The sequence below is a fragment of the Euphorbia lathyris genome, chromosome 2, assembly GCF_963576675.1.
Source record: "Euphorbia lathyris chromosome 2, ddEupLath1.1, whole genome shotgun sequence".
In the NCBI taxonomy this organism is placed as follows: domain Eukaryota; kingdom Viridiplantae; phylum Streptophyta; class Magnoliopsida; order Malpighiales; family Euphorbiaceae; genus Euphorbia; species Euphorbia lathyris.
In genome coordinates this window covers 61870512-61891118 of record NC_088911.1, presented here as the reverse complement: position 1 = coordinate 61891118, position 20607 = coordinate 61870512, and the positions used below count along the sequence as shown (strand labels likewise).

General features: G+C 38.9%; 1 protein-coding gene across 1 annotated transcript; it reads right to left on the bottom strand.

Annotated features, from left to right (window-relative positions):
* Positions 1-3828: 3828 nt before the first annotated feature.
* On the bottom strand, positions 3829-15082 carry LOC136218428 (DExH-box ATP-dependent RNA helicase DExH8). Its single transcript, XM_066005285.1, has 14 exons — positions 14542-15082; positions 13285-13462; positions 12938-13111; positions 12684-12831; positions 9978-10292; positions 8704-8850; positions 8446-8626; positions 7908-8188; positions 7706-7828; positions 7480-7624; positions 7063-7331; positions 6791-6979; positions 4596-5123; positions 3829-4349 (listed from the first exon to the last, which is right to left on the bottom strand). The coding sequence occupies exons 1-14, from the start codon at positions 14702-14704 to the stop codon at positions 4125-4127; spliced, it is 3066 nt and encodes a 1021-aa protein (XP_065861357.1). The 5' UTR covers positions 14705-15082; the 3' UTR covers positions 3829-4124.
* Between the last annotated feature and the right edge of the window lie 5525 nt (positions 15083-20607).

Below are 20607 nucleotides of genomic sequence, written 5' to 3'. Positions count from 1 at the left end.
TCTCCCATTTTCGGCCGATCAGCTTGTGTAATGTTCTGTACAAGACTGTAACGAAGTGCATTGTCAATCGGCTTAAACCTCTCCTTTGCACTATTGTGAGCCCCATTCAGAGTAGTTTTGTGCTGGGACGACAGATTGTTGATAATGTTATACTACTTCAAGAGACGATCCATTCATCGCGACCAAAGAAAGGCCGTAAAGGCTTTATGGTAATGAAGTTGGATCTTGAGAAAGCTTATGATAGAATCTCCTGGTCTTTTTTGAGAAACACGCTTACTGATATTGGCTTGGGGCAATAATTTATCAGCCTCATTATGAATTGTGTCTCTGGGTCGAGTATGCAGGTTCTGTGGAATGGGGAGCCTCTTAACTCTTTCACCCCCTCAAGAGGACTCCGTCAGGTTCATCCCCTGTCCCCTTACCTCTTTGTTCTATGCCTTGAACGTTTGAATTATATATGGATGCGAGGCTGCTGGAAACTCATTCATCTTTCTCGTAATGGACCTACTCTGTCCCACATTTTCTTCGCTGATGATATTGTGTTGCTCTCAGAAGCGTCGATTGAACAAGCTTATGTGATTCAGGATATTCTGCATGATTTCTGTGAAAGCTCTAGACAAAAGGTTGTCAGGGCTAAGTACGTCGGCCAACGCAGTGGAATGGAGGCTTTTTGTGCAAATTCTTCTCACTCGGTACTTTGGCGTAGTGTAGTTGCGGGAGGCTCGATTTTGAGTTCGGGAGCAGAAAAATTAATTTTCAATGGTAAGGGGACTCTCTTCTGGTCGGATCCATGGTGTGGTTCAAATCCGCTTGAGGCTTCTTGCTCCACGGACCTCGCGGTGGGGGAACGGGCTAAAACTGTCGGTCAGCTGTGGTTGGGAGATCGTGATTGCTGGGATTGGGACCGTCTGCGTCCGCGCCTGCCAGCATCGTCTCTGCTCAAGATTGTTGCCCTCGCGGTAAGCCCAAGTAGCCCGATAAATGATCCTTGGTTCTGGCCGTTAACTGCAGCGTGGGAGTATTCGGTCCGAACAGGATATGAATTAATTGCTGGTGGTCAGGGGTCGACGGAAAGTGTGTTATGGCGGCTTATCTGGCAGTTGAGCGCCCCGGAGAAAATCAAATGTTTCCTCTAGACGTTAGCTCAATGCGGAACTATGTGTAATCTTAATCGGGTACGTCGTCACCTTACTTCTGATCCTAGTTGTTTGCGTTGTGGGGGGCTGAGGATGAAATTCATTTTCTTCGGGATTGTTACGTTGCTCGGGCTTATTGGGATGATGTTATTCCACCCCAGTATCGCGTTGTTTTCTTCGTCGGGGACCTGAAAACTTGGCTGGAAAAGAGTCTTGGCTGCTCGTCTTTGGTTAGGAGTGTTGAGTGGTCGGTTCTGTTTGCTTTTTCCGTTTGGCGGCTATGGCAGAACCATAACGAGTTTGTTTTCAATGGGGCGGTACGCGTGGCTATAGACGTGGGGCGTACGATAAGTGCTTGTGCTGAATTTAATCGGGCCCAGATTCTGGCAGCGAAAGGCCGCACTGCGACTTATGATATGATCTGCATAGGCTGGTATCCTCCGGAACAGGGCTGGGTGAAAGTTAATACTGACGGAGCCTGTAAAGGTAACTCGGGTCTTGCCTTTGCTGGGGGTCTGATTCGGGATGAAAATAGTATCTGGCAAGGGGGCTTCGGAGCAAACATTGGGTTTTGCACTGCAGTGGCAGCTGAGCTTTGAGGCCTTTATTTCGGCCTCCGTATAGCCTGGGACAAGGGCTACAAAAAGGTCGTTTTAGAATTAGACTCCAAGGTGGTTCTGCACCTAGTGAGTGGCATTGTGGATATGCAAACATCCTTTCTCCTGGTTGATACTCCGCTGCCAAGAAGTTAGGGATAGAGATTAGTCCACTATTTTTGTTCATACCTACCGTGAAGGTAATCGTGCTGCTGACTAGTTGGCGAACTTCGCAGGTTCGTGTTCTCTGGACCACCATGAGTTTGGTGCGCCTCCTGCAGGCCTCCAGGATATCCTTTCCGATGATCGTCGAGGATCGGTTCTTAGCAGAATTGTTCGCTCCTGATCCTTTTCTTTTCTGTTTTGTTTTCCCCTGGGCCTTGGTGTACCAAAAAAAAAACATGTGTACAAATTTTATTTTGAACAATTATTACTTATTTAATTAGTTGTTTTTCTACCATTCAGAAACACTTTTAATGACAGAATTGCTCTTTCCTTCTCCTTTGCCGACCATCTCCCTTTTACATTGTCGATATATTCTATCATTTTTAGATCCACGTAACTAGACTTTATATCAATATTTTCTTCGGTGGATCATCCACTATGAAGGTTTCATTAATTATGGTTAACATAAAATCAATTCAGATTAACTCAATCAGACATGGAATATGGTTAACAGAAAATCAATTCCGATTAATTGAAGGTTACATCGATTTGGGTCTGAAAGATTTTCAAGCAATGGAATATGGATAAACCAACAAGAAAAGAGTAGTAAATAAGAAAAACCCCATTAATTAATGGTAGAAACCATTTCAATTGGATAAAAATCATGGTCTGAGACTGAGACTTGCTGAACAATTTACTCTACTATTCATCACCGTTGGCATTTCCACATTGGATTTAATAATATTATATCTAACACAGTGAAGTTTTGATTCTTAGAAAATTCAAAGAGTCAATTGACTTAAAAAAAAAATTGGGTTGTGGTTGGAGGAGAAGAATGAAGGTTTTTGGAAGGTAAAACCGTTTTTAATGAATTCCGACGAAAGACGAGAAGGAAAGGGTAGACAGCAAATTCATATAAAATGAAAAAATATATCCTCCTTCCATATAGGGATGGCAACGGGTAGTGTACCCGTGGGTATCCGGCACTACCCGATCCTAATGGGACTACCCGTACCCTGTATAAAAGGGTATGGTACGGGTATGGGATCAAAATCATTACCCGTTAGGGTAATGGGACGGGTATGGGAATACCCCCTAGGGTACCCGGTACCCGTTACCCGTCATAAAAAAAAACAATTATATTAATAAATATCATTGTTTTTTAGATGTAAGGCATGAAATTTAAACCCCAACCATTTATTTTTCAACAATTGAGTGATACCACTAAACTACGTTATTCTTATTAATTAAGGTTCAATTTATTCAATTTTCAGATTGATGATTTATTAAATTTATAGTTTGTTAAATTTGTAATATTTTTTTATTTATTAATTCTTAACGGGTAAGGGTACCCGCGGGTACCCACGAATTAAATGGGATGCAAAAAGTATACCCGTTAGAGTAATGGGACGGGTAATTAAAAAATAAAAGGGTAAGGGTTTGGAAATGACATTACCCGCGGGTACCCTACCCGTTGTCATCCCTACTTCCATAATACATATCATTTTGATTCAATCTAGGCACAATAATTGATTTTTACCAAATATACTCTTATTTAAATTGCATTTTTCCTTAAGAATATATAAAAATTAATTAGTAAATGCAATTAATATGAGTAACAAAAAATTTTAGTTAAAATTAGTTGTTTTTCTTAATTCTTATGCTTAACCTTAAAAGACATTTTTGTAGAAACGAAGTACTTGTCAAGAGTTTTTGTACATGTGTTTTATTTTCATTGGCTATGGCAAACCACATCATATTATGATGTGTATGTCTGGTGTACAATATAATTTCTTATAAATCTAACAGAAATTGCACATGAAAAAGAAATCATTTTTCATTAATAAGACTTAAAATTTTAACTTTAGATAAAACTTTAAGCTAAAGATTGCATAGTTTAGTTTTGTACGTGAACGCTAAATATAACCATGTGAGTAATTTTAGAACTTTCCCCAAACCTTGTTGTGAAAAAGTTACAATTTCTTTCTCCAGAACATTAGTAGCATCAAAAAAGAAAAACCAACAATTAAACAAGTGATCGAGCATCTGAAGCATACTAAAGCTAGCAGATTGGGTAAAATGAGCGAGTGAAATCCAACTGTACCCAAGCCCAGTATTTGACATATTCAAATCATAATGCTACGGTACCAGGTCCAGGTGATTTGTATTTTCTGGTATTCACACTAATTTAAAATTTATAACCACAGTATCTTGATATCATCTAATGTTACGTACAGCCTTGGAGATCATGCAGACATTTGGAAAGCGTAGCTGCATAGTCATCAAACTGAATATCAGTAGGTGGGTGCAAGTCAAAAACATATGATATCGGCCTTGATGGTGTCATTGGCTTCTTAGTTCTGACTGTATCTGACAACCCTCCAAAGCTTGATTCATCAAATGGAAAGGACCCTCTCAGAAAGAAGAACCCCTCTCTGCCCAACTTTTCAACCTAAATCAACATTAATAGCATGCTTTCAAATCATATTGGCATCAATAGTACACTATGCTTTTTGTATTACCGCAAAATACAATTAATAACAAGCAAACCACAAGGACGCACGGTGAAAGCCTCACACAAGTACAGATATGTGCCACAGTACTATTTGCAAGTCATACATGATTAAGTTAGTGATTAATGTTAGCAATTTAAGCATTGGAAAACAGAAAGTGAACCTTCTGTTAAGAAAAAGGTTACCTGTAGCTGTGAAAATCTGATATTGTTCATGACGATGATAACTCGTAGTTCATACAAGGAATCAGCTATAATTCTGATGGCTAAATACTTGAAGAAATTCTGCACAAGTATTTTCTCCTCCTCCAAATTTTCACTGTGATCATCTAAATTAAGGAACCATAAGGCACACTTGATTTCGCTCCACGCAACAAGATTCCGCTGTCCACTGCAAAAAATTGTCTGGTACGGATGTTGGAGACCCCAAAGAACTCGGACACCCGTCAACAATGGTTCACTTATGGTGGTTTCAGTCAAGCATGTTGAGGATACTATCTTGGAAGGATCATAATGCCGAGCAAAATTTGAGGAAAAATGTAAATCAGTGTCATCAAATAACAGAATACATCCATCTGAAGATGTCGGAAAATATTGTAGAAGGGAGGCAGTATTGACATCATCATCTTCAGGCAGGCATGGAGACAAGCTAAATAAGGGAATTGATGGGCCCAAATCATGAGAATAATTACAGGATTCTCCATTTCTACAACCCTGCATCCAAAATTTCACAACCATAGCCCATTATGTAAACTTCCAAACAGGCATCAAAGCCAATAGAATCATGATAAACTTCAGAAAAAAGAGTTATTTTACGCCACTAGTACACCATTCTCAAACGATCAAGAACTGATATAAATTATGTTACCAGATACCAGTGGATTAAAAAGCAACAAGCAACATTCCAATATACAACTACAATGATGGTGTGAATCTCCGTTCCTGCATATAATATACTTGCAATCACCATCAACAAAAAAATCCAAATAACAGTCATTAGTATACCAAATCAAATTTATTAGCAAAATCGATCCCTTTTCTCCATTAAATTATATAAAATGTCCTTCATTAGAAACCGGTCTTTCTCAAAAAATTCCAATTCTTTATCTGGTTCCAATGCAAAATAAGGCATCTCACAACAATCTTTTGGATGTTGTCTAAGAGCACCCACAATGGGCGATACACTTATTTTGTATTATATCCAAAAAAACCCACTTTTTTCAAAAAAATCTAATACACTCAACTACCTCTCCATTAAACCAATTTGTATCACTTTTTACGTAGGACCCACTTGTTATAAAACTCTTACACACTTAAAATAAATTATTATTTCTATCCACCAAACAATTAATCTAATTATTTCATCATTCAATTTAAATAATTCAATTAATCTATAAATTAGTTAAAAAAAAATAGGGTTAAGGTGCAAAAATACCCCTAACGTTTTGGGTCAGGAGCAATTTTACCCCTAACGTCTAAAATGGTGCAATTTTACCCCTAATATTTGTAGCCAAGAGCAATTTTACCCCTAACGTTGATAAATTGGATCAATTTCAGACACTATTATAAAATACAATCATTTTTTTTTCTTTATTTTGCACCAATTGCATATCAATTTGTTCTAAAAAAATGATATAATGTTTTTTGTAATTTAATAATAAAATTGGAGATTAATATTTACAAATTCGGTGAATTTTTTGAATTTTTTTTGTCTAATTCGTACAAAAGAATTAGGTGTGTTTTTGTATGTGTAAATGAATTTAGGTATTTATAAAGAAATTTTTAAAAATATTAACATATATATATATATATATATATATATATATATATATAGTTATATATATTTAATTTTTTTTTGAACAATCAATGTCCAACGGTGATAATGTGGACTCAATCTAAAATTAATCAATTGTTTGTTTGTATATATATCTGACCCAGCATCGTTTTTTCAATTAAAAAGAAAAAAAAAAAAAAAAAAAACTGTCCACAGCAGGTGCATCAGCGGCTGAGACGCGCCTCTCAGGCGCGTGTATCACACATCCTGCTGAGGTGCGATCTCAGCCGCTGATGCCTGCGTGTGTAACAGTTCCGAGGAGTTTCCAGAAAGGTGGTCTGTGCATCACTTTTGTGATTCAATTTACTTCTCTCCTCAATTAAGACAAAGTCATCCAATGCAATGATACAATAAATTTGTATCACTTCTACCAAGTGAGGCGCCCACTGTGGGTGGTCTAACAGTTATATGGTTACATAAAATTCAAGCTAGAAGAATAGTTTCTGCAAAACAAGATGGCTATGACATTGAACTATTGCCAAAAAGAAAGCTGTATAAATGAGTTTGCATAGGCATAAAACAAGTGATTAAAGCTACAGAAGTAAACCTGTAAAGAGGAGAAGAATCTACATATAGGTCTTTTTGCTTGAAGTGAATGAGAAAAAGAGCATTGAGTTCCCTTGTTGCAGGATCCCTTGTTAAAATAAACACATAAAGTAGCCTCTTCATTGACATCAAACACATGATCATTCACATGGCGAGCATGTTTATAAGTGTCGGTCAATTGAACTCTCATCTGTCAACAAGTAATGAAAAATACCCATTAGCATGCCAACAAAAATCCATACTGAAGTAAAAAGACTACGAAGCCTAGTTTACCTCTTTGACAATAGTTGACAAATTTTCTGCCACATTAACAGTCTGAAAATGTTTAGACGACACAAAAGGCACAGCACAACATTTTTTTGTTCCGCAGGATGAATTGTGGTACTCGACTTCTGGATCATCAGAGTTTGTATCCCCATTTGGCTGACATTCTAGAAGACAAACATGCCTGAATTCATAAGGATTATAGTACGTTGGTAAGCAATCGCATTTACAGAGGAATCTGGGCCGGAAGTGGTGCAGAGAATTCAGTATGTCTTCATCTGAAAGGAAGGAGAAGAAAGTCTTAAAATGATGTTGGAAAAGTCATAAAAGAAAAATAAGTTTGAGAGAAGAGAATGCATTAATAATGGAGTACAAGGTCCACATAGCCAGGCGAAAAGACAAACTTTATAATGATTGAATACATACACATCTCAGAGACTTGATGCAGAGACATCTGCACAAGATTATGAAATGAGCACCACTCCTCTTCAATCTTCGGTAGCAGTGACGTCACAGCATTCATCTCATTGAAATTCGAAAGTTGTTTAAGGTGCTCAAGGCGATGCTTATCCTGCATGAGAAGAAGATGCCTGAATAACACAATCAAGTTCTATCGAGCACAATGCCTTTGCAAGCTAGAAAACCTGTTTACCTTAAAAACACGCTGCCAAAACTGATATGCACACAAGTTTCCAATTAATATCATCTCCCTTTTACCAATTTGTACAACATTGTCACAATCACCACCAAAGTAGTGGTAAGTATACTCTGCAAACTGAAGCATGACATCAGTTTACGACAAAGAATTGTTGAAACCACTCAGTGCATACAAAAAGTGCTTTATCAGATAATACCAGATGTTCTTCTCCAAAAGGATGAAGGATGGGTAGAGGTTGTGCATCCATCAACACACCCAATAGAATGCCTTCATGCAACAACCCGATATCTCCGAACTTGGTAACAAGAACAGAGGCTTCAAATGACAAACAGAAGCTGGCAAGCAATCGTCCATAAAATGTAGGCTCATACCGACCTCTTGAAGAAGCTCTGTCCAATGCCTTTAAGTGAACAAGCAAGTCAATTGCACCTTCAACAACTTGAGGATCAGGAGGATCCAAAACCTTCTGCAACAAGACTAAATTGAAGTTCCACATGTTAGAATTGTGTTCCAAGAAAAGGAAAGGAAGCAGCAAACCAGCTAATACCAATTTGCCTTAGAACTCTTCACATTCTGCTTTCCCAAAATAGCAAAGAAAATGCAGTATATCAATATTCCAAAGCATGAAAAGTAATTTAGTAGTGTGATATGAAAAAGGATATTCTAGCCATTACATTAAGCAATAACACTGAGCAGAATCATTTACAAGAAAATTGGAATCATATTTTATATACCTCTAGGATCATTAATGGCTTTAGATTCAGAACAGGAAACCATTAGTACTTGTCGCCGTAACGACAACCTGAGGATAGCTGGAGACTCGTGATCTTGAAGCTTGTTGAAAAACGATCTTGTCACTAACCTGTAAATCTGACCATCGCAAGTTCTACCAGTTCTCCCTTTACGCTGGTCAGCCTAAAGCATGAACTGAAATTTCATAAAGGATAACACAAGATAAGAGTTCAAAATCAACTGTAAAACCCAATAAATACCTGAGATTTAGAAACCCAGACAAGCTCAGCAGAATCGTTCTTCCTTGTAGCGTCCCAAAATACTTGCAAAGATCGGCATGAATCAATGACATATGCTACATGGGGAATTGTCACAGAGGATTCTGCAATATTTGTTGCTAATATCACCTATGCAAAAGCACCTCCAAATGAACAGCTACACCCAAGATATAATATAGAATTGGCACATATTACTAAAATTATTTGCTTACATGCTTTCATGAATGAAGAGGACCTGATGAATGACTCTATAGCACTTACAGAACCAAAGTACTAGTAGACCCTTTTTACCAAAACAGGGTGAATGGAAAAATAATTCCCTAAAGGGGATGAATCTGGTCAGGTGGATTCAGCTTGTTCAAGATTAATAATATATATGACTCTTCACCTTGAGCAGACAGGGGAGTCTAAAAGATAATAATACAAAGTCCCAATAAACCAGCAATAAAGGACGGCTTCCATTAACTTCGCCTGCCACTCAAGATCAAGACCTAAGTCTCGATAGAGTATAAATTTAATTTGAATTACATTTAGTTACATTTAGATCAAATATTATACAGGGACCAACATAAACCTCTGCTTTTTTTTCTGCAGTGAAATGCTTTCTCTAGATTTTGCCAAGCCACGGAATCGTACCGGATGAAAAATCATAGGAGAGTGCTTCCTGGTTTGAATGAGTGGGTGGGTGGGGGTTGTGTGGCATTTCAGCTTTCTATCTAAAATAAATAAACCGGGAAGAAGTATGCACAATAGACACACTATTGACCTACCGTTTCCCCCCTATGTCAAACAACTCCACCCCTAGCAGGTCAAGCTCGCAACAATGTTTGACGTTCCTGTTGCTCTTCTCCTTCATCAAGACTATAACTCCTGGTTCGTGTAAATGATCTTGGAGAAGCTGACTCCACCTGGCTCAGTACTTTTAGGGAATTTTTGGTTGTCACCACTGAAGTGAGAATTATTTACTGATTCACCATGCTTTGGTAAAAGGCCCAATTAGTAGCATCCTGATATACTTTAAACAGCTAAAATTTACTAACTATACATATACAAAACACACAGAAAATTGCAACAGAATTTAGAAGCGCTGACCCTAAATTAAGCTTAGAGCAAAAAGGACAAATACTGAAGGATTAGGCCATGCTAAAGGATTAAAACACATAACAGAAAAGTTACTTTTCCATGTTCTTCTGTAACCTTTAAGAAAATAACTATAGTGCAATTATCCACAATATAGGAATCAATTGAAGAAATACCTTACGATGCGATTTCCATATTCTCATAGCACTGAAAGCCTGTTTAGTGCCAACGCTTCCATGTAAAATGTGAACTTTGAAACGTGAACTCAGTGGCCTGAGAAGGTACCACTGCTGCTCTAGATCGTGGTATGTAGGAAGGAAAACCAAAATTCCCTTTTCAATGTCAGGCTCATTTTCATGAATATGCAATACCAAATGATGAATAAGTTTGTGCACTTCTGGATTGATATCAGCAGCTTCTGTGGAAAGGCTTTGTCCTGAACAATCACGAGAGGCTAAAGATTCTGAATTTATTCCCAGAAGTTCAGTTACCTGTTCAGAGAACAAGAATTACATCACTAATTTCATTGAAACTGTGACTTCAATATCAAATTGCACACTTGATGTACTTAATATTGACCTATTTATTTAGGTAGTTACTTCTTTCGGACTAATTTGGAGTAGATTGTAGTTTAAAATCATTAATTTAGGCTATTTTCTAGGCTTTCCGAAACAATCAAAGCAAACAGTCAGAAGTGGGCTGTTCCAGTGCCCAGACAGCTTTAATGGGCTGAAAACAGGTTGTTCGCGGGTCAAAGATGGAGAACATGGGTTAAAGCTGTATTGGTACTTTTTAACTATTTTTTGTTTATCTTTTGGCCCAACGGTGAGGGATTAATCTATTTTTGGACATGAACAGATGTTTTTGCAGCTTCTTTGTGTTAACCCTTGGAGTTATTAGTACTATAAATACTTTCTTTAGTGGTTGGTATTAGATCTCTCAAGAATTAAGTTCCAGCCACCACCCTTTTCTTTCCATCTTAATTCTTGAAGAACATTGGTACTTTGGTATCCTTTTGTGGCTGTTCCCCCATAAATATGAGGGAGTAGTGAACTTAACAAGCTTAAGTCAGCTCTAGTTGGAGGTTGTAAGTTTGATGGGTAGCTTTTAAAGGCGAAAGGCGGTCGAGGCGATAAAGGAAAAATATAGCCTCGAGGCGACGCAACCACCTCTCGCACTTGAGGCAACAAACAAATTAGAAAAACACAGAACATAAAAATATTACTCAAATTGACTAGTTTAACTTCTAAAGTTGTAAGCCAAAATAAAACTAATAGTCTAATAATAAAATCCTAATTCCTAATAACATAATATCAAACATCATCATCCAAATCCCAAAATAAAACTTAATAGTCTAATAAAAAAAAGGGCGGCCCGGTCGCATTACGCGTCCCCGCTGAGCGAGGGTCCGGGGAGGGGTCCCACCACAAGGGTGTATTGGGGGCAAGCCTTCCCTTGCCAATTTAATTGGCAAGAGGCCGCTCCTAAGACTCGAACCCGTGACCTCTGGTCACACGGCAACAACGTTTTTACCGTTGCGCCAAGGCTCGCCCTCTAAAACTTAATAGTCTAATAATAAAACTAAATCCAAATAACACAACATCAAACGCCATCCTTTACCCATCTAATAATTAGCAGCGTGTCAAATTACAGCAATTTAAGACTAGTTGCATTTGTCAAGAGTTTTAACAACCAGGAAAACCTAAGATCCAAGCACTAATCCTTTATCCATCTAATAACGTTCTTTAGGTCATTTGTTGCAAAGTAAACTAAGTTTAAAGCCTGAATTTCTAACATAGCAAAAGAAAGAAATTGTTCACAATCCCAAACATCCCATTAGAACACAAACGATTTTCCATTCCAGAAACCACAAATTTTGATCAAAAGAAACACAAAAGTCTCAGACCGAGGCAGCAACAATAAGAAAGGCATAAAGTGGAGATTACTAATTATCAGATTAAATTTAAATAAGTCAAAAGTGGAAAGCATAACAACAACAGTACATGTACATCCCAAAACAGAGAGCAGAGTAACAAAAGAGAGCAAGAGCAAAGTAAAAATAGAAGAGACAGAGTCAAGAAAATCCCAAAAACAATTGGGCAGCATAACAGTGCAATCTCAGAAAAACTGGAGATGAAAACAAGAAGAAGAAGCAGAACAAACAACTGCCTAGTCGGGTTGTGCTAAAGCTTGTGCCTTTAAATATTTGTGTTAAAGCTTACTCATTTACATCTCAAACTTCCAAATCTAGCATTTTTTATGTTTATTTTACAATTATTGCATTGCATGAGATTCGTTCTTAATCACTAAAAAGTCATTACCTGTGTGCACGAACAAGCTTTTCGGTAATTATTCGATTAATTTTTCATAGTCAATCCTTGTGGAAACGATACTTGTACTTCACCCCTACTGCATTTGACTTAGTGCACTTGCTAGTGTCACTTTTTAGGACAACAAGACTCTAAAAGCAACACCTTGCATACTAACACTGCATGGCTGCAAACAATCTAAAAAAGTGGCATCATAATGCCTTTAGCTATAGCGTGCAGTTTCAATATGCAAAAGCAATAGGTTTACAAAATATTACTTCATTCTTGTTTTACATTCTACTTAACAATGGTACAGACAATTAAGATGTAGCAGTCCTTTCCACATAGTGTATGGTATGCAATACAGATAACTCATAATGAGGGCAAAAGCAGAAGTAATCAATTATAGTTATAAAAGGATGGTGCTATGCTTGAAAGCATTGGAGCTTGATGTATTAGAACCAGTTCAAGAAATTTTAAGGCAAAAAAAGAAAATGGGAGGTGGCAGGCTGCAATCAACGGTTGAAGCAAACTCCACTTAATTGAAAGTAAATAATAGAAATAAGAAATTGCCTGTTCAAGATATGAAACTCTTCTCTGATAAAGTGCATGGTTGTTGGAGCTAGGGATTGCAAGCACTTCAACTCTTTCCTCCCTGCCAAGATCTTTAAAGTAATCTCTGTATCTTCCAAAATCAGCAGTTGCAGACATCAATACCACCCTGGATAAATCAACTTTCATCAGATCATCATGTATGAGATCAAAGAGAAGCAACAGGAACCAAGAAACATTTCCCTGCATGACACAAACAGAACTACTACAGTTACCTCAGGTCATTGTTTCGTAGCAAAAACTGCTTCACACAGACCAGAACAAGATCAGACTCAACAGATCTTTCATGCACTTCGTCAAGAATGATAACTTTGTATTTGAGTGCATTCAACCCTTTATCTCTCATTTCCTCCAATAAAACGCCAGCTGTTTTGAAGACAATCTTCGATCTGCGATACAAAATAAAGGGTTAAGAGGTTTACCCTTTATCACTAGACAAATATGAAATAAAGCAAGTACATTCCAAAGATGGCTGAAAGAAACAGACAAAAAGAGGAAGAGGCGTAATGCATACATATAAACGTGACTAGTATCACTAGTTAATTAACAGAATAATATATACCTTGCTGATAAGAGCCTTTCGTGGCCTATATGATATCCAACCTCTCCCCCTAGTTCACAGTTGCGAGCTTTTGCTACCATTTTAGCTACAGCAACAACAGCAAACCTCCTTGGTTGTGTGCATAATATGGGTTCCATGTTTTCTTCCAAAAGAAACTGTGGGATTTGAGAGCTCTTTCCTTCAAAACAGAATTGGAAAAAGAAAAAGTATGATAAAATAACAAATATAGAAGCGAAAATAAATAAATAAACAAATAGAAAGAGGGATGTAGGAAAGCAAGCTCTATCAAGGTTACAGCCTAAGATGAAAAAATAATAGATCAAGGTAAAAATACGAAGGAAAAGAAAGCCACACCAGGATATTTTTATTTTCATACATAAAAATATTCGCCCAAATTATCGATAAATTGTAAAATAAGAACGTTTTATTCAAGAAACGCAACTTAAAGCAGTACAGGTACAACTGAACTCTAAATTCATCTATTCAGAAAAGGAAAATAAAATACGACAATTATATAGGAGACTAATATCATACATTTTATATGAGTGTTTGATTTTGTAAGAATGAGGATGCTGATAAAACCGAACACCCAGGTTATATTTGATTCAGTTTCGTAAGCAACTTCAGGTCATGGAATAGTATTAAGAGTATTAATAGTTCTTCCTTGTCAAATAGCTCACTCCCTCATACTTCGAATGCCTGGTTTATAACACAGAATATCCATTGCACAAATTTGAGGGCTACAAATTCCACATTAAGAAAAGAATACTTTGCAGTCAAGGAACTACCTATGCCACTCCTTGAATCTCGGGAAGCACTATATCTAGTAATAGTTTTCACTAGATACCAGTCAAAATGACATGCCAAATACTATTCAGGGTAAGCAAATTAATAAAATCGAACACGTAAAATTCTAGTTACTGGAATAGTAAGTAAATAAAAAATAGAAATCATAAGCCTGTTGTTTTAGTTCGATTTAATAGAGAAAACTATTGAAATAGTTCCAGCTTCCTCGTTCGTTCCCCTTGTGTCTTCTCAGAAAACATGGGAATAACAGAGTTTTTCGCGCAAAATTGTAAATGTATACCGATTAAGCCTATATCTTGTTCTAATTCTCCAAAATAATGCTGATCGTTGTTTCTAAAACGAAAGCGGTCCCAAACTTCTTCCCGGGGTCAAATAATAGCGGAGAATAATGCAAAAACAGCTCCTCAACAACAAAGATAGAAAGTGAAGCAGTGTGATTAGAGAAAGTACCGCAACCAGTCTCGCCGACAATGAGAGTGACGCGATTTTCCAAGATTTTGTCGACGATTCTGTGTCTGAGTGACATCACGGGGAGGGACGAGAACTCAGGCAACAGAAATGGAGAAGAACGGGAAGAGCTACAGGAAGACGTTGGAGACGATGAATCCGCCATTTTCAGAATCCACTGCTCGCTAATACTCTTTCTAGTGTTGTTCGCTACTCTTCCTTGGAAAAGAAAAGAGACTGGTAAAATATCGAAAAAGACTTGGTTTGGTTTGGAGGGGAGCACGGAGTTCGTCTCTCCCGCCTACGCAGGTAGTAATCGGGGAAGGACAAGTCTATGTGAGCTTTAACAAAAGTATATGACTTGTTCAAATACTATAAGATCAGTAGCAGGTTTTAGACTGCTTGCGCTAGACAGTGTATACAGCAGAACAGCATCATCCCCTTCTTTGGCACGTTATCTGATCGTGGGAATTTGTGAATATTTAATTTCCCCAACGTTGAATGTTTTTGGACTTTTCTATGACTCTGACATACACCGCCTTCCGCCTATGCCGCATTCCCTCTTTACTAATTTTGAGGTGTTTTCCGTTTTTCTGATTTCAGGGTGCTTTGTTTTTTTTTTGATAAAAATCTGTACTTGATATTAATTACGCCTTAAAGCATCATTACAAACGTCCTTCCAGATACGAGATGGACAATCTTCTATAAAGATTAACGGAGAACTAATATCCCTGGCCCATGCAGCAAGTTTATGAGCCGGAACATTCCCCTCACGATGAATAAAACTAAAACTACACATTGCACAACTCGAGCTAAAATTACCAACATCTTCATAAAGAAATTGTAGCGCAGCCTGAGGGATCCGCTTGCCGGATAGGGTGTCGATGACAATCTGTGCATCAGATTCAATACAGATATGAGGGAAAAAGCAGTCCTGAGCAAGCTGGAGACCCGCCATGATCGCTGCAAGTTTCGCTGCTTCTGCAGAATCACACGGGTTAAGTGGTATCCCAGCTGAAGCAAGTATCTTTCCCTCCCCATCCCGAGCTATCAATCCGGCCCTAACAACAAGGCCATTTTCTCCTAAAGAGGCATCACAATTAATCTTTATAACGCCCCGCGGAGGTGGATACCAAGTCTTTTTAGGATCAGGGACTAACAGTTCAGAGGTTCGGTTAGTGTTGCTCACCGTGCTTACATGCCATTCTGATATAAAGTCCCGTGCTTTGGATATAAGCATCTCATCATCCATCCATTCCTCACCATGAACGAACCTGTTTCGTCTATACCAAAGCCACCACATGACACACACTGCCCGACCGACATCTTCTTCCCTTAATCTGTCTAAACACGACTGAACCCACGATTGTATATCAGAGGTTTCGATTTTGTCAAGCCGAAGGGGGAAACCAAAATTTTTCCATACCTGCTTGTTTGCAATACAGGATTTAATGGCGTGAAGGTTGTCTTCACCCGCCGATAAACATCTTGCACAAACATCCGAGCAATTGATCCCTCTCTTCGACATGGCTTCATTAGTTGGCAATATATTCCTACTTAGCCTCCAAAGAAAATGTCGGATCTTCAACGGGACATTAATGCCCCAGATCTTCTTCCACAATGCACTCGCCCCCGACGATGATGACGCTCGATTATCATCCCCAGCTCGGTTCTGTTCAGCTAAGTGATATGCTGATTTGACCGAATATTCACCAGTTCTGGTGAGTCTCCAATATCTGCAGTCCCTTGGTCGGCGGGTGCTCAACGGTACTTTCAGAATTTCCTCTTTCTCATCCAAGCGGAAATGTTTTGACAGCATAGACCGATCCCAGGATAAATTAGGGGTGATTAGTTCGCTTACCAGTACCGGCATTGGATTTTGTAGATTAATTAGGGGTCTTCGCGCATTTAAACCAGGCACCCAGCCGTCTTCCCATATTTTAATATCAGTACCAGTACCCACTCTCCACATTAATCCTTTCTTCAACAGCACACGAGCTTTAAAAATTCCTCGCCAAAAATAGCTTGGTCTGTAACAACCAGGTGCATCCAAAACCGATGAATTCGGATAGTATTTTTCTTTCAGTACTCGCGCACACAGTGATCCTGGATTTTGTAATAGGCGCCAACATTGCTTGGTAACCAAGGCCAAGTTGAAAGATTTTAACCATCGAAATCCCAAGCCACCCTCTTTTTTGGACTGACACATTGCTTCCCAGGATAACCAGTACATTGGTCGCTTTCCTTCACTACCTCCCCACCAGAAGCGACTGATAAGGCGTTGAATATCCATACAGATTGAATCCGGGAGAATAAAGCAAGACATAACATACTGAGGTATTGCTTGTATAACTGTTTTAATCAATATCTCCTTACCCCCAATGGATAAAAGCCGTTCTTTCCATCCCACTAGCCGTCTTTCAATTCTTTCTTTAATTACTGAGAAAATCGCCTTTTTGATCTTCCAATTAACGTTGGGAGACCAAGATATCGAGGTAATCCGCTGGTTTCTTTCACTCCTAGGATTGCCAAAATTTGTGCTCTCGTATTCTCTGGAATACCAGAACTAAAAAACAATTCGGATTTATCATAATTGATCATCTGACCTGATGCTTTTTCATAATTGTTGAGGGTAGAAGACACATTCCTGATTTCCTCCAAATTTGCTTTGCCAAAAATGAGTGAATCGTCAGCAAAGAATAAGTGTGATATACTAGTACCGTTACGGCCTAGTTTAATACCATGTAATACTCGTTGAGATTCAGCTTGTCGAAGCGCCGCAGATAGTCCTTCTGCACATATGAGAAATAAGTACGGGGAGATAGGATCCCCTGTCTAAGGCCCCGTGTTGGTTGTAAGAAACCTTCCAAAACACCATTAACGCGAACAAACATAGTTACAGAGGATACAGATAGCATAATCAGCTCAATAAATTTATCAGGAAAATTCATTTTAGCCAAAATTAATTTAAGAAACCTCCATTCTACCCTGTCATATGCCTTGCTCATATCGAGTTTAAGTGCAAAATTCCCCTTTTTACCCTTCTGCCCCTTCATACTGTGGAATGCCTCAAAGGTAATGATCGCATTATCCGTAATAAGCCTTCCTGGTACAAAGGCTGCTTGAGAAGCATGAATTATTTTTGATAGAACCTCCTTTAGCCGGTTTGCCAAGGTCTTGGAAATCGTTTTATATATAACGTTGCATAACGCTATAGGCCGAAGGTCTTTCACAGTTTCAGGATTTTTAACTTTTGGAATAAGAGCAATTGTCGTGTGATTTGCCCCTTCTGGCATTACCCCCAAGTTAAGACAATTGAGCACCACCTGCGTTACATCATTGCCAATGATATCCCAGTATGATTGATAAAAACAAGAAGACATACCGTCAGGCCCCGGAGCTTTTGTAGGATTTATTTGGAACATTGCTCGAGTCACCTCCTCTTTTGAAAATGGCTCACATAGGAACTGGTACTGTTCATCACTAATCCGTGAGTCCACCGCCTGAATAAATTCATCCTCCCCTGAAGGCGTTTTCGAATTAAAAATGTCAGTAAAGTATTCAGTAATTACCTTTGCAATATTCTCTTGCCCTGCAACCCAACTCCCATTAGAATTTTTAATCCTATGAATTGTATTTGTACGCCTTCGAGCCGATGCCTTTGCGTGAAAATAGGCCGTATTCCGGTCACCCGATTTGAGCCATTCAGTTTTCGCCCTCTGCTTCCACATGATTTCCTCTTTCTCCTGTAACCTGTGCAGTTGTTTTCCCAATTCAAATTCACGGTTTCGCTGGTTCGGATCAGCTTGTCGCTGCACTTCTTCAAGCTGTCTAGTGACTGACCGTATTTATTGTCCCAAGGACCCAAACTCAGCTCGGTTCCAATCAGCTAAATCTCGAGCAACCAATTTCTGTCTATCACTGAAGGAAATATTGTTTGCAGCAGACTGATTCCAACTTGTTGCAATAACCTCTTTGCACCTATTGTCTCCAACCCACATATTTTCAAAGCGAAATTGTGCCTTTCTCTTTGGAATTCCACAAGGCGTAGCCGTAGTATCAACCACAATTGGGTTGTGATCAGAACAGACCCGGTGGAGTATTTTTGTTTTTGAATGGGGAAAGAGTTGATGCCATGACAGGCTAGCGACGAATCTGTCTAACACTTCCCAAATAGCCTCCTCACCCGCCCTCCGGTTGAACCAAGTAAATGGCTGGTTTGGTTGGTCGAAAGAGATAAGGTTATTTTCTACCAAGCACTCACGAAAAGCCTCCATTGATCTATTATCACGTAGTCTGCCCCCTTTCTTTTCAGAATTCCAGAGTATTTCATTAAAATCTCCAAATGTCAACAGAGGTTGATCATCACAATTGCTTAGAAAGCTAATAAGGTCCCATGTGAGCCTTTTATTTTGATTTTCCGGCCAACCATATACCCCTAATCCCCTCCACACATTATCATTTTGTTTGATATGGAAATAGATGCAGTGTTGGGAATACCTGTTGATTGATAGATCTAACTCTTTTTTCCACCCCAATATTAGCCCTCCACTAGAACCAACTGCATCCACAAAAAAAAACATTAAAATCTAAAAAAGCATTCTGAATAAAATTTCCATTCTTTCGCATTCTTGTTTCCATGAGAAAGAAAATATCCGGGCAACATGCTCTCAGAGTTGACTTGAGAGCTCGGAACGTCCAGGCGTTGCCCAAACCTTGGACGTTCCAGCTTAAGATTGTCATTGCATAGGGTGGGGCCCACTTCCGGCCTCCACCCTCTGGTCATTTGAGTTTAATTTCTTATATTTTACTACTTCAAAATTCATTTCGACCCCCTCCATATCAGTATATTGTCGCTTTGATTTTGTTCCTTCTGGAGGAGTTGCTGAGGTCCCTGAAATTCCTGCTACTTGCTTTAAAGTACCCCTAGCCAACCTTTTTATTTTCACACGGCGCAGAGCAGGTTGTTTTTCTGTTGTGTTCCCATTGGGGAGAGAGCCAGTTAGCCCATATTCCGAATCCACAGCCAGTAAATTTGGTGTTAGTTCGCTGGCTTCTTGTGCAGGAGTGGACACCACTTCTTCATCATCTTTATTAGTGGTCTCAGGGATCCGTCTCTTATAAGTTGCCTGGGTCACCTTGTTTGGATTTGTTTTATTCAGAAGGAACTGAATATTCTGATTCTTCATCCACAGTCTCTTTTTGAGCCTCTTGAAAGAGTCCTCTTCGGATAATAGAGCCTGATGTTGTGGTACTTCCTTCCTTGTTTCTTTTTTCCCTTTCCCTAGTTGCCTTCACTCCGTATTCAACTTTGCGCTGTCTAGTTGGAGTTGCTCGTAAAGATGGATCATAATGCCAAAATCCGTCCTCCCTCTCTTCAACCTCAACAGTGCAGTCCTCATGTACATGCCCGATGATTCCACAATCGTAGCAGAAATTTGGGAGCTTTTCATACCGAAAGCTAATCCATCTTTCCTGCCCACCAACTTTCAGCTTAACGCCTCTTAATAGAGGTTTGTTTATGTCCATATTAACCCGAGCTCTGCTAAAGGGAGCGTATTTTGGTCGATTCTCTTCCAACGCAGCAACATCCCCTAGTCTGCTTATAATTTTTGCAATTGTTTCATCAGACCGGCATGATAGCGGGATATCGTAAAGTCTGACCCAGAACTCACAATGTGCAAAATCCACATCAGTAACAAGATCCACCCCATCAATCTCTTTGATTATCACTAAATTCCTATCATAGTGCCATGGGGATTCCTGCAATATCCGTTCATGGTCTCTATACGATTGAAATTCAATAAGAAACACGTTATCGTCACAATCGTTACACGTGAAACCTTTTGATGTTCTCCAGATATTGTGAAACGCATTGGCCATGGATTTTATATTCAAGGGTTTTGTCGACACAAGTTTTCCGGCTAAGGTTAGGGATCTTTGCGATGTTGCCTTCGGACTGACGGCAACTTCAATCACCGTATCTTCTTCTTCTGTTAATTTCAAATTTTTCAACATATCATCGACCGATTCAGCCATCGCGATAATCCAGATGTGAGATGATCAGAA